The sequence below is a fragment of the Battus philenor genome, unplaced genomic scaffold, assembly GCF_028537555.1.
Source record: "Battus philenor isolate CCGP_79_NKW_IND1 unplaced genomic scaffold, ilBatPhil1.0.hap1 SCAF_30, whole genome shotgun sequence".
Taxonomy (NCBI): domain Eukaryota; kingdom Metazoa; phylum Arthropoda; class Insecta; order Lepidoptera; family Papilionidae; genus Battus; species Battus philenor.
In genome coordinates this window covers 1002344-1018124 of record NW_027181694.1, presented here as the reverse complement: position 1 = coordinate 1018124, position 15781 = coordinate 1002344, and the positions used below count along the sequence as shown (strand labels likewise).

The following is a 15781-nucleotide window of genomic DNA, read 5'->3' as shown; positions in this document are numbered from 1 at the left end:
ATTGTCTGTAGAGATAAAACACTATCATGTCACCTGATAAATGCATATGAAGGCATATGCCTACCGCAATATCCGGTCTTGTACTGCTAGGGACATTGATTTGTCGGACCACCTAGTGATGAACCAAGTCATGCCACATTTACTGGCTTTTGGTCACTATTAAACACATTCTCTGCCAACGCGCTCAGTGCTGACCGTCAGCAAGGTTTTCCTTTAGGCCTATTAAAGATCATAAACCCGTTTAAAATTTACTAAATTGTTTTTTTGATTTTATGCTTTTATTCTTTTACTCAAATGTTACTTGGTTATAACAAAAGTGAATTTGAGGCATTATTTATGGAAATAACATCAGGCAGCATTGACTGATACGGTCTATGCATGTGTCAATGTGTTAAAGAACTTTTCTGCCTCAAAAGCTGACAGCTGCATGAGCAATGAGCTTCATGCCACTTCAGACAACATTCCTCAAGATATGTTGGTAAACAAGTTCTTCTACAGATTTCATTTCTGATTAGATCTTGCAGTGAAGCTCTGACCATAGCATTCTTGATTGCTCGCTGGATTAATTTGAATCTTATAAGGCATATAAGTCAAAGAACTTAATCTTCAGAAATAACTATGTTATTATTTAAAGAAATATTCAAGATATTATATGTATGTAAACTTAATTCATGGCATTTTCAGATTCCACAGGTTCAAGGCGCCTAACTTAAGACCTCTTTTAAGATAGCGAAGCTTTAAGGATAACAGAAGTGACCAGGTTTCTCATTGATTATACCTGCTAAGATTAGCGACACAAACCCCAATCTTCTTTTTAATAATTACTTGTTCATCCCTATTTCTTTCTCATACCCTATTTTTATTTCTCTTCCTTCTCTTACATTATTCATATTTGCTTTCATACATCATATATTTCTAGTCACAATATCGTAAACTCTCTTGCCTTGTCTTCTTGTACACACTACCTTCCTTCTCTTCCTCTCAAAACCTTGACAATTCAGTTAAACTATACCTTTGAAAAAATTAATACAACACCCGTTTTTATGGAGCTGCCGCCCGATACTTAACCGTGAACAGCGTGAGCGAACCGAAGTTGGATCCAGATCCCTCTTTGGCTCGCCTGTGGTCGACGCTGCCGTATCAAGCATACACACAAGCAGCTCAACTCAACAACACTACACAGCTCTACTCGGGTAGAGCGGTTTACTACGTGCGAACGTCATCGTACAACTGGAATGCTTCCAGCTTCTGTTTTATTTTTAAGTTCACGGACCCTTCCACTCCGATGAAGGTGTAAAAGTCCCCGGAGTAACAGCAACAACTTCAACAGAGGATAAATATTAATATAAATGTACTTTACCTGACGTATAAGATTTTCGTTAAACTTTTCTATATGAGGAAACATTCTTAATGTTTGTAAGTGATCTTGAAGATTAATATGTTCCGCTTTATATCTGTCTTCCAGTACCATGTCTGTCTCACAAACCATACACGAATAAGACTTCTCAGTTTTAACTATAGTATGATAACCATCCGAAGACACTACAAGTTTCTTTTCGTCTTTCAACGTTAAAATTACGTATTCATCATAATCTTTTTTCTTCAATATATTTAATTCTTTAGTCTTTTTTGGCAATCTAAAACTACGCTTCGACATTTTAAGAATATATATTAATAATACAGGTATTTTCAACATTACGTTTAAACTTTAAGTTTTAAATACCGCCAATTTTAGAATATTATTATTGTTCGTTGCAATGACATCGGGGTTTTTTGCCCAATGGAAATACTTATGTTGCGGTAAAATAATTTTGCTTAATTTCATAAATCGGAGATTTCCTTTTTAAAAACAAAATTAAACACTATATATGTTGAACTTATTAAGAGCCGATTTTGGGTAGAGTTGGGCAAAATGTATTCCTGACTGAGGAAAAGAGTGATTTAAATCTTTTCGATCTTGGAATATGTTACTATTTTATATCTTTAACTCATTTAGTTCAGTGCAGCTCGGAGAGAATGAGGCGGCTAACACTAAACATATATCCTTTATATCTTCGTCTCTTTTAGCTCAGACTTAAAACTCGGTAAGGCGGAATAAAACGTGTGAAATATTCCTATTAGGCATTTAACGTCTTTGTCATAAAGCATAAAAAAGTTAACTCGAGCGTGTGATTTTGTCATTTTTTGTCAACATACAATAGCTATCCGCCTCTTTCTTTTACGTGTAAATTGCAACATCTCTCTCTAACTGAGCGAGCCGCAACTCTTTACAAGTACAAAGACATGGAGATACAACTGCAACGCGCGCTGGAGAGTGATTATATCTTTTGCTAAGATATATATATTTCTAGTCTTTAACACGAGCTACCCTCCTTTAAATTTGAAACGTATTTCTAGTGGATAGTGATACACCTTCAGTCTATTTTGTGTACTCTATGAGTTTAAGCTAGAACTCTAGAATTGAATCCTTCTTGGACTACGATAAATATATGTGTTCTGCAGGTTCTGCAAGGTAGTGGTATAAAAGACAATTGAATAGAACCAAACTAAACGTTAAAATAAGGTGTCGGGTACGTCCGACAACAATAAATGGATTCAGGCGTTATTTTGCGGATGTCCATCCTAAGTAAGAAAAGGACCAATATTTAGCCACTTCCGTACACGTTTTTTTTTTAATTTGATGTACAAACGCGCCTGTAGCCTGTAGCTACTTCCGCCAATGTAGTAGTAGTCGTGCAACAAAGTGCACCGCCCGCCAGCCCGCTGATAAATGCGTATGTGTCAAACAATGCGAATTACACAGCTGCCACCGTCAAATCACTCAACACGTGTTTCACCCCTCCACGGGGCATCTTCAGGAGTTATGTTACACCGATTATTGTCAAACACAGAATGACTCGTGCGCATTTATCAGCGAGCTGGCGGGCGGTGCATTTTATTGCACGATTACCACTGCATGTGCGGAAGTGGCTAAATATTGGTCATTTTCTTACTTAGGGTGGACTTCCGCAAAATAACGCCTGATTATATTAAATAGAAAATAAAATGCTTTCTCTATTTTCTGTTACGTGTCGGTGCTATTAGACTTGTGAGAAATTAAAATTTCTCTCTCTAGTAGTTCTGGCCATTCTCATGCGTCACCTGTTTGTTATATAATACATCTGTGTGATTAGGGTACACGGTTTCTTCGTTTCTCCGGCTGGTGTTACGGGCAGGCTTCGTTCCAAAAGCGGTTGCTTTACTTTTGGTTATTTCTGTAGCATGAAGCATAAGCCAACTTGCACTACTTAAGCCATGGGTGTCACCAGACGGTAGACTTTGAGCGAAGTCGGATATGAATTCACGGACCCTTCCGCTCCGTGATCTCATATCCGACGAAGCCGTAAAGCCTTAAGGATTTAAGCAAAATCTTCATCGAAACAATAGGTAGATCAATAGATACACTTCTCTTTTGGACATTATGTCATTTCAAGACCTACCAGGCCTAGGAAGAATCCCACAGAACTATGAACAAAAAGTGATTCAATTTTCTTCTCAGGGCGTTTATCTTTATTGCTGGAGGTCTAGCCCATTCTGGAAAGCCATAGTCGAGGAACTGTCGATTTTCCTTTACATGTCTCTTTAACCTGCTTTCCTGAGCCATTCCATCACTGTGAGGCTCGTCACCAACAGCACAGAGTTCGCCCATCAGGTTGGTGATCATCCACTTAGTCTCTTTCCTTCTACTTTTCCTACAACCACCAGCTGGACTATCTGGTTGCCTCCGAGCTATAGCGTAGCATTCTTCACCAGCACCATATATACCCATAAATAAGTAAATGCGTTTTCAATTATTAAGAATAAATGAAAAACAATAAAATTTATTATGACCTAATATAAATCGTATTGGATGGAATATTTATATTGCTAAAGGTTACGCATATAGAATACATCGAATAGAGAAGATAACAACGAAATGAAATATTTACTTTCGTATTTTCTATGTAAGTTGAATTTATTTATTTACAAATCAATATACGCGGGTGGATTGAAAAGTACTCGGCCTAACCAAGAAAATAAACACATACTAAATCAGTTATATTTTTATTTTTCTACATAATCACCATCAAGTTCAATACACTTTTGCCACCTCCCCTTCCAAGCAGTTAGACCGTTGAAAAAAAATGATTCTTCCTTAGAGTCAAAATATGCGTCTACAGCTGCTTTGACCTCGTCGTTTGTCGAAAATCTTTGACCTCCCAAGTACTTTTTTAGGTTAGGGAACAGAAAGAAGTCTGATGGTGCCAGATCAGGTGAATACGGCGGATGCGGTAACAGTTCAAAGCCACAGTTGTGAATTTCAGCCATTGACTGTACTGACGTGTGAACACGGGCGTTATCTTGATGAAACAGGACTTTTCTTCTGAGCATTCCTCGTCGTTTTTCTTTTATTTCCTCTCGTAAACGACGTAGTAAGGTGCAGTAGTAATCAGAGTTTATAGTCTGACCCCTTTCAAGATAATAAATCATAATCACACCTTTCGAGTCCCAGAATACTGAAGCCATCACCTTATTGGCCGACAAATTCGACTTAGCCTTTTTAGAGGGTGGTGAATCAGGTCTTCTCCACTGTTTTGATTGTTGTTTTGTTTTCGGTGTACAGTAATGAACCCATGTTTCGTCCATAGTAACAAAACGATTCAAAAAATCATCTGCATCGGCTTCAAATAACTCCAAACAGTCGCGTGAAATAGTCAATCGCGTCCTTTTTTGTTCAACTGAAAACAGTCGCGGAACCCACCTCGCAGACACCTTGTGGAAATCCAACTCGTTGACAATGATGTTTTGAGTTCGTTCATAAGAGATTCCTATAATCTCGGCTATCTCTCTAATTTTTAATCTGCGGTCTCCCATTATTAAATCAAGTACCTTTTTAATATTTTCGTCAGTAGTTGACGTCGAAGCCCTTCCAGAGCGGGGTTCATCTTTCACACTCTCTCTACCACGCTTAAATTCTGCTATCCATTTTTTGACGGATGAATATGACAGAGCATAATCGCCTAATGTACTGACCATGTCATTATGGATGGCTTTTGATGATAGCCCCTTCTTATGGAGGTACTTAATGACGGCACGCTACTCGATTTGCTCCATTCGCGGAAATTATGTCCGATTACTTTGTTAATAAATTTATAAAATCACAACTAATTATCGCACACGTTTCGAACTTCACACAATGAACTAGTCTGAACTGAACTAAATAATGTGCGTAGATTTGATTTTTAGAATTGAATGGATCTGTGTTAGGCCGAGTACTTTTCAATCCACCCTCGTATCTCAGCGTATTTGTTGAAGAGTGAAGGTTTGTCTCATTGGCAAGTTCCCACTCCATCTGTACACCATGGGGACTCTCCATGGTTTACAGATGGAGTGGGCTCTCCACTCTACATCTACCACCCTCACCCTGTTGAGTTTCCTTGAGGACGTATGTTTTTGGACTCGACTTTTCCGATCCCCACAGCCCGAGTATGAAACGATCTACCAGTTTCCTTATATCCCGAGAATTATAACCCAGATATCTTCAGGGTCATAGTGAACATATATCATTAGTCTACCTGTTTTATCTTCGACCACATCGTCGTTTTTCATTAGGCGAGTTGGTGGTCAGACGGAGACAAGAAAGCTTTAAAAAAATACAAGCAAAGTAGGGACCACGCCTTGCAGATTCCCTAGTTGAAGTGAGAGTAGGCAGGTCACATAAGGCATCAATCCTTTAGTTAGGGTTCACTAGAGTAATTGAGTTCGCGGGCGTAGTGGACAGGACCCTAAGTCCAACCAGAGAAGTGCAGCAACGCGAAGTGGTCTCGTTTTGCAGCCGTTCTGTGAGGATACTGAGGGAGTCACAGCTTCCACCCAGGATGTGTCTTAGCATAGTACCTGAGAGGCAACTGAAAGTTCCGTAGAATATCCGGGTGCTCCTCCAGAGGTATCGAAGACGACCACTGATGGGATTCTAGTGGATAGAAATCCGACATAACCTTGTTTGGATATCTTGTATCCTTCCAGAAGATTTTCCATCGATACTAAAAATAAAAGGCCATATAACATGGAATGACTGCTAGAGCCTTCAGGTTCTGGAGTAGAGATCATGGATCAGCAGCAGAATAGATCGCTTTACAGTCGGTCCTAATGGAAATATATAGAAGGTCTTTGATGAAGAAAAGACATCTTTGGAGATAGATTTGATCTCGCAGCGAAACTTCGCGCATAGTCCTCTCTTTTGTTCTCTTGAACTTTTAAATCAGGAGTCAAAAATTATAATAATCTATTTATATTTTAGTTATGATTATTAAACTGTCTTCTCAACAGTGGGACCAGAGAAAGTGTAGCAGAGTGAGCAATTTGTTATCTATGATGGTAGTTGTAGTTTTTAATTTTACCACATTAAATGAAATTTAAACTTATTTATTTTTATTTTCAGGTACTTTAAACCTGTACTTACCATCAAAAATGTTTATATCGACATTAAATATCGATAAATCGTCTAACATTGACGAATTGATCGATAAACTTCTTCAATCTGACAAATTCGATGAACTAGCAAATAAAATAGCAGAGAAGGCGGTTGAGAAAATAAAAAATTTTAATAATTTCAACGTATCGAGACAAGGTAAACTGAATAATGAAATGAATTATCGTTTCTCCGGTGAAAAAAATTACACAGATAAAGACAGTTCGGAACATTTGACGAAGAAACGTGAACGTAAATTGATCACCAAACGTGAACCATCACCATTTGACAATTTAAGTTTAAAATATATAAAGTTTCTCAAAAATAAACCCATTCATAAATATGAAAATAAAAATGTCACTGCCAATGACACAAAAGAAACTACCCTCAAAAATAACTCGTCAAATACATCAAAGTGGAAAAAGAAGAAGCGTAAACATGACAGACAATTAGAAAAAAGTAAAAATGTCAAAAAGTCAACAGATAAACATCCAAACATATCAAACGAAGTTGGCACAGATAATGACAAAAACAAACAAAAAGATAACGAAATTAAAAAGAAAGAAAAACATTCCGACACGTCACGTTCCAATGAAAACAAATCAATAGATAAATCAAGCAAATATTCCGATGAAATAAATTTTAAAAGTGAAAAAATAATTGAAAATGAATTGAATACAGATAAAAAAAATACAGATACAACAAAACTGGATGAACCAAGTGACAATAAAACTAAACCGAAGCGTGTTCTTGGAAAAGAAAATGACAGGATATATTATCTGGAAACATCATCTGATTATGAATCGTATCGAGATAAAATCTATGATAGTTTAATGAAATAGAGATTTATTTGTAATAATAAAGCATGCAAAACATATAGTGTATGTATTTTTGCTGGCCACAATAATTTTGTGTAAATTCATTCAAGAGTGTTCAAATTGAAATTCGAACGCTGATTTAAGCTCGGACACCATCAGCGATGATTAATGATATTGTAAGGATCGAGTAAATTGTAAATACTATCTACAAATGTGAAAAGACCTTCTTCGATCAGTCTTGGCAATCATCTTCTTCACCAACGTACTCAGGCGTTCACTTCCGCCCGATAATCGTGTATAGCTGTAAAAGCATTAAAGGGATGAATGTATGGTGGAGTTTAACAGATAAGGTAGGTAATGTCAGAGACAACACCTAGCGAGCTGGAGCACAAAAATTAAAACTCTTGGATGAAAGATAGACACAGTTTATTTTAAGGGTCATCCGCCTACAACTTCAGATACACCAACGACGTAATAAATTATTTGTCATGCGAATGAAATAATTATTACATAAAACTTTCACCACTCATTTGTACATATAAATAATAATTCAAAATTAATATAAGATAGTCTTTAACTCAATATCCCATCAAGTACTAAAGATTTAATACAAATTCACAAACAACAACACATATTTCACTTGACGCCGTTCGCCATTATAATATTTTTCGGCGTGAGACGCGGTTTCTTGACAATCGCCTACAAATCATACGCCGCGCGTCCTTACATTTTGCGTATGCATAGACCGATGGATTGACAGCGAAAGCATTTTGACAACTGTGATTATTTCGCTGCAAATGTATAACTTAATTTTTCAGCAAAACTCATTTAAAGCTGTGATATACTCCAGACATTTATTTTTTATTATAAAAAAACGCTTTTCAACGCTGTATCATTTAAAATTTTAAGATAAAAAGCAACAAAAATATTGCGGATAGAGTTTTATCGATATAAATACACAGACTATAAAAAACAAATGTATTATCATTTCTACTATGAAGAATTATCAGTTCTACTTTGGAATAAGTATTGTGTCTGCCTATAATAGTTGACATAGATTCGTCGTCGTCGTTTCAGCCCATAGATGCCTGTTACAAGGCATAAGCGTCTCCAAAAATATCTATGGGGAGATATATCTTAATCACCACGCTTGGCAGGCGAGTTGACGATAGCAGTGTGGTATTATGGTACACAAAGAAGAGAGGGCGCTGTTGTCTAACATCTTCAAACTTGTTGAGCAGTGTCTATACTACAAAATTAATAGCACAAAGTATGAATATAAAACTGTATACCAGGAATCGAACTTCCGATTTACGATCGCAAATCAGTTCTCTACATTATTTATATTTCCTATCAAAATCTTAAAAATGACTAACTTATGGCAATACCAAATAAGGACAGATAATAATTTTAAAATGTAGTAGTTCGAATTTTGAAAATACTTTTTTGTTCACTATGGGTTACCTAAGATTTTCTTATACGGTGTACTATATATTAAGTAAAAGCAAATGATCTATACATTCACAATTCTAAATCATTAACAATTATTACGAATTACCCACTACTGTCACTACTGTCAAAATGGCATTTGTATGTTCCGCGGGTTCGAGATGGCAGATCGATAACGTAATTTTGACCCTGCTCGTTTAGAAACTCGAGTACGTGACTCTATTTCAGAACGTTACTGTATTTAAAAGTACCAATAGTATTGTAGGTGGCACCACCTACAATCAATTTATTTGCAATATTTTATTACATTAATAATAGAATAACCTTCAAAAAACAATTTTTTATCTCTTTAAAATTAGACCTAAATGCAAATGTCATATAATTACAGATTAAAAATGAAACATTTTAACGGTAAAATTTTTTTTATTAATAAAAACATTTTGGGCCCTAATTTCATGGCATATTGACCTATTTAAAAAAAACTCGTTACTTTTTTTCTTAATCTAAAAAACAATAGAATTCATGTCCTAGAGTCCATATGAGGTTATAAATGAGATTATTTCTTTACCGTATATACTGCTGAAGTCATAGGATTCTGGACTGGCAGTATAAGACATCCATTCACATGGATTGATGACCTCGTTAAGGTCAAGTAAGACACCAAATGGAGTCAGTTGTCAACCAGTCATATCGGAAGTCTATGGGAGGAGCCTATAATGTCCAGGACGGAACATCCTATGGCTCATATGATGATATTATATTTCATCTTGGTCTAATTGAGTCTCTGAGACTTGGATCACTTCAGTGACGTCATCAAAATTGTGAATTAAAAAAAACATCCAAGAAACGCATTTTCACAAATCATTGCAATAAAGTAATATTATTTTTTTTATCGTAGGTTGTCCAGTGCTGGACATAGACGTATCCCAAAGATTTCCAATAGAACCAGTTGAAAACGTCACATTTAGTATTTTAATATTGCTACACTATTCAGTGTATAGACCAGGGATGGCAAACCTCCTTGACAGTTCGAGCCATTGTTCGAAATTTAAAATTTTTCGACAGCCGCAATTTAATACGCATTTACAACACGCCTACGAATATTATTTTACAAAAATAATATTTATTGAAATTACATGACAAAAGTACGAAATATGTGTATTGAAGTTAGATATATGCACGCGTATATGACAGCACTCCTAACAATACTTAAGACGCCGGTTAGTTAATTACGATCGGTGTTTGGATTTCGCTAGATTTATGGTAGAATAATAATAATAATAATAACTGGAATAATAATAATTATTATTCACAAGAGTGATTTGTCTCAATTTCCCAGCATCTGACATAGGTTATAGATATTTAAATATTGAAATAATTTGTAAAATAATCACTTAGAGCTAAATTTGTCACAGTTTGGCTACCCCTGGTATATACAATTAGAAAATATCATAAAGTCTTCACAAAAGATATAAGTAATCTACTATTGATATTGATAAGCTATGAAATATATACCCTTTGTAAGAGAGGGTATTTAAGTTTTAACTTTTAGACTAAATATACAATTTCCAAATAAAGGACGAAATATTATTGTTCAGTTTCCACTCTTATTTTACGTTTTCTTTTAACCCTGAAAGTTTTCTTGGAATTTATCATTGCTTTTGCAACCGCCTTTTCAAAGTCAACCTGTTTTGGTTTGTAATATTTTTTTCTAGGCATTCCTAATTGTTTATCTCCTAGTAAATGAGCCAGAGGGTTTACGCTTATCAGTTTAGTTCCATCAGGTAGTTTAATATTTCCTGATTCTTTTGCTTGTTCTTTCGTTGCTTGCTCTTTTAACACTTCATCTATTTTCACTATTCTGTAGAACGGTGCTTCAGGTAGCAGATGTGCTATGTGTACATCTTTGTATTCTTTAGGAAGGTTAGGAATTACGAGATTGTGGAAGATCTCTTTAGAGTTAGCGGGTTCTATGGTTTCTTCTAGCATTACTTCTTCGGCCACTTCTGGTATTGTAGGTCCGTATGAATCTTCATCTAGAAATACCTCTTCATTTTCTTCATATTCCTGAACAGGTGTGATTTCTTCAGGTGGATCGAAACACATCTTACGATTTGCATCACCATAAACTGGTTTAATACTAACAACATATTGTTCTGTATTTGTATCTTTAAATTTCTCTGGTTGTTTTAACTTAACAAATTTCGAAACAGTTTCTGATGACTTCACTAACTTAATAATTGGTTTTTTCAATGGTTTATTTACAGATTTTATTGTGACTATATTTTTAATGTTCATCGTTCTTTTTTTTCCATTACCCTCATTTGATTCTGGTATAAAATCTTCTATGAACTTCTTTACAGATAGCTTGCTTACTGGTGTCACTGTGACAACTGCGTCTGATGTATCTGTATTGGATCTCTTTATTGTATTTAAGAATCTCTGCGATATAATCTTCCTGCATAGTTCTGAAGCTCTAGAAGTATTGTTGGACGGTTGAACATGTTTTCTTCTCTCCAATACATTCTTCAATGTCTCCGTAAGTTTTGAACTAGAATGTTCTTTTAGAATATGATTATTTAATTTGTCCTTTGATTTAAACACTTTTGTACATTTAATACACTTTTTATACTCATGTTTCTGATGTAAGCTCATATGATGATTATAGTTTTGGTAGGTGTAGCAGTACTTCTTGCATATCTTGCATGTGAACTTTCTTCTGTTTCTCTTCATTTCTTTCGATTTCTTGTCACATGTAAAGATTTTCTCCAACTGACGCGCTTTAACTCTTCTCTTCACTTTGATAAGAGGTTCATCATCGGAGCCATCATCTGAATCAGATTTAGCATTTGTTAAATCTATATACTCTGTGGGATTTTTCGATTTATTCTTGCGTTTTCTTTTAAAGGTTTTCTTTGTCTTTGTTTTATCAATATCAGTTTGTTCCTGTTCAGTTTCGGTCTGACACATCACCAGTTCAACATCTCCTAATACATCTATACTTTTCTTTCTAGGAACTAAAAGAGATTGTGAATTATCTTCCATGTCCTCTACATTGGTGTCAGATTGATTTGTATCTTTAACATCATCAATTTCTTTATTCTTACTTGTTGGCTCTTTATCTGTGAAGATTACGTGGAAGTTCTCATCAAATTTTACAGTACCATGACTCAAATGATCCAGCTTGATGTGAAGAGTGAACTGTTTTCTCAAGCGAAATGTTTTATTGCATATTTTACAAGTGAACGGTTTCAATTCTTTATGTTTACCAAAAAAATGACTGAAAAGTCTTTTGGGGTGATTAAAAACTTCTTTACAGTAAATGCAGAAGTATTTATATAGATGTAAGTCTTTTTTATGAGATCTTTCAATATGCTTCTCCAGGGCTACCTGTCCAACAAATTCTCTGTGACAGTATTTACAGATTTTAATAGAGAATGTTGTCACATGTGCTTTTCCTTGATGATCTGCTCTCTCTGACACCGTTTCAAAGACAATATCACATGTACTGCATTTCACCGCCTGACACACCTTTGAGTGTTCTTGGAGAAGTTCATAACTAAACTGTTTATTGCAACGTTTGCATGGCAACATTAAATCTTTGTGAACTTCATTGTGACATTCAAAATGTCCCGCAAAATGTCGCTGCAGTCCCACTAACTTTCTGTACACATTACAGCATTTATCACAGACTAATGAACGACAATTTTTCTGTTGCAAATGTTGCATGTAATATTCTACATCTGGTGTTGTTATCTTACAAAATACACATGTATATACATAATGTGTACCTAATGACTGAAGGAATGTTGATGCTTTTATGTTTAAAAATGAGGACAGTAGAGAATAACACTCCTGTAGTATCACACCGTCTTTACTATCTTTATGTTCCATATATTCGTGCCTTTCTAACTCATTTACCTTTTCAAATGTAACATTACAATTTGAACATTTGTATCCTGACTTAGAACTGATGCTGAGGTGTTTCCTCTCGTGTCTCCTTACATCTGGTAGATGCATGAACGCTCGCATACAATATTTACAGCACTTTATATTCAAAATGTGAACTTCACATATATGACGCGCATACTCTTCTAAACACGGAAACAATGTAGAACAAAACCTGCAGTACCTTGAGCGACTACTCTCAGTCAAATGCATTTGCTTTACATGCATCTTTAAATCTTCTTCATCCAGGAATTCTGCGTAGCAAATATTGCATATTGTGTCAACACACAAAACAGTCTCCGGCATCTCAAATAACTCGATATCACTTCCGCTGACATCTTCGTCGATTTCAACGGATAACATCTTATAAAATTTTAAATCAACAAGTTATATCTAATGTAAAATGTAAAACAATATTTATTTTTCCATATTTTAAATTGTCATTTGTCAAGTCTTTGACAAGTAGTATTTGCTAATATTTCTAAGAGAAAAAGGCAAAGGCAAGTATAAATAAGGTTACCGAAACAAACTTCGAAAAAAAAATTTCAACATTATATGTTTACACATAAGAATTCAAAATAAATTATTATATGTATAACATTTTTAAAATTGTAATTAATTTTTATGTACATATGTATATGTCGTAAATTACTCTCTTAGTTAAAGTACTTAAATTTTTTGTAAGCACATGTAATATAAAAAATTAACCTTAACAAACAAATTTAAATAACACGGTATTATTTATTTACATAAGTTATATCCTGGATCCTGTGCTCGGATATTCCAAGGGTTAAAAGTAAGTTTCAACATAATTTACAAAGCAAACTATTGAAATAACTTGTTTGGGTATTAAATAAATGTGTAGTGGAAACTCTTGTGCTCTTTTTATCGAATTGTCACTCTTTATATTTAAAATTAGGAGGCTTCTATTCAGTACCTAATTTTAATAAATCATAGAGTATTTAAAGAACACCGTGTCATGCTCTTGCTCTTATGATAGTAATGTAAACGCAATTTTAACTACCTAAAATATTATGCAAAAATTGTCATAATTTAATATTGATTTAATGTCATATCCTTTTTTATATAACATAAATAGAGCACAATTAAAACTAAAATTGTAACAAAGACCATTCAGTAATTTATTCATATCATTCTTTTATGATTAATTAAATAACTGAATAAACATGTACCTTAAGCAACACTTGAATAAATAAAGTGTTTATTATCTGTGAGCTAACTTTAATACATAAACATGGCCATGGTAACGTCATCTTGTCATTTAGGGCATCTTTCACGGTAAATCGATTTAATCATTCAATAGAATTATATATTTACACTTGAAACTAATAATGTTTAATGTAAGTTTTAATATGTCTAGATATTTCGTTTATCATGGCAATAGTAATATTTAAATATAGTATAAAGTGTAAAGATTTTTAAAGATATTTTATTTTAGAATCGTGTAGGGTGCGAAGGTTTCATCTTATGAAATCTTCACAACAGCATACAAGATTTCCTATATGACATAATAATTCATGTCTATTTAGCAAAATTTTAATCAAGTATCATGTTATAATGGATAAAACATTTAAATACATCTACATAATTCTTTAATAAAATGTATTAACGATTTAAATAGATATTAATTTTAAAAATATATATTCACGGCCGATCACTGCTCTTTAACCTTGAAACGATACATTGATTTATTTAAATTGAAATCAATGAGGAAAAAAATGGGATACGGGATAGATTATTATAATATTTTATACTAGTGATGTGCTTTTCGTATGAATCGGAACAAATACACATATACTTGAAGGAATAGAAATGTTGACGGTAAATAAGAAAACAAAATAATACATGCCTTGGAAAGAATAATTTGACTCGGCGTTTTAATATCTCTATTCACCAGAAATTCCAGATAAAGCAACTCTCTCATTCATTCAAACAAATTTCAAATGCATTTGTTTAAATAAAGATAAAAAATGGCGATAATATTGATGATAAAAGATTGATGATGCAAAGTTATCTCCACATGTTTTACATAATAAAGCGAAAGGACTTTTGTAAAAAAAATAACGCAACAATAATTCTCTTAATAGCATAAGCCAGTAGCCAATTGTGAATATTAATGCTAATAAAAATGATAGCACATTTATTAATAAATAATATTATATAAATTTTAAACGGCAAATGTCAAGGAATAGCTACTAAAACATAATTTACCAAAGGCACTTAAAATGTCAGCAGAGGTAATGCTTTAATTTTATTTATATCTATCTGTTAGAAATATTTATTTCGCCATTTTTCTTTCGTATTTTGATAAGTTTCCTAATACCTGGTAAGAGTTCTTGTTTCGCTGAACTCCGCAAGAATTTGAAACCTTTCTTAAAGAAAATAATAGTAAAAGCTGTTTATCCGCATGATATATATTTCATAAATATGTCGAAAATATGGAAACGTTATTTATATGGAATTATAAAAGATACGTTCCGGGTGATAAAATAAATAAAGGAACACATATATATAACAAAAAAAATACAGTTTAATTGAAGTCTGAATATTTTGATTAATTATCTTAAAACTTAAACAATGGTTTGAATTTTGTAATTTTGTCTTGCTCGACAGCTTTTAAAGTTCTTTCAATTCAGACTGACGGAATAAAGATATTTTAATCGCAAATAGAGGGATTGGGTCGCATTTTTAATCCGCGAATGAAGGAGGCGCGAATAAGGAGCCATTTCTGAAATTACTATTGAATCTATGCGCATTTGACAGTTTGCTGTGAACATGCCGTCTTTGGAACCCCTTTGAACTTCGCGCGTTTGACAGGTTACGCGTTGCAAATTTATGTTATCTCTGAACAGATGCATCTCTTATTACATAGATAGTATAAAGTAACTAAAATTAAATAAGTAATTTAACTTGCTCTTGATCACTTTATATTTATTTAAAAGATACAATGATCAAATATGTTATAAACTATTTTAGTTATTGGAGTCCGACAGAGCAATAACTTGCCACAGTACAATGTATGTCAAAACAGTTAGTAATAAAACAAAATGGAAAA

At 33.9% G+C, this 15781-nt stretch overlaps 1 protein-coding gene and 1 long non-coding RNA gene across 2 annotated transcripts; one reads left to right on the top strand and one right to left on the bottom strand.

Moving 5' to 3' along the window:
* The first annotated feature begins 3911 nt into the window (after positions 1-3911).
* Positions 3912-7367, top strand: LOC137927422 (uncharacterized). Its single transcript, XR_011107759.1, has 2 exons — positions 3912-3983; positions 6461-7367. It is a non-coding gene; the product is annotated as an uncharacterized lncRNA (long non-coding RNA).
* A 2716-nt stretch (positions 7368-10083) lies between these two features.
* LOC137927364 (zinc finger protein 493-like) lies at positions 10084-13083 on the bottom strand. The gene has a single exon (XM_068771157.1). The coding sequence runs from the start codon at positions 13066-13068 to the stop codon at positions 10345-10347; it is 2724 nt and encodes a 907-aa protein (XP_068627258.1). The 5' UTR covers positions 13069-13083; the 3' UTR covers positions 10084-10344.
* Between the last annotated feature and the right edge of the window lie 2698 nt (positions 13084-15781).

Coding starts and splice junctions, on each gene's coding strand:
- LOC137927364 (XM_068771157.1), bottom strand. CDS start 13,068: ATGTTATCCGTTGAAATCGACGAAGATGTCAGCGGAAGTGATATCGAG.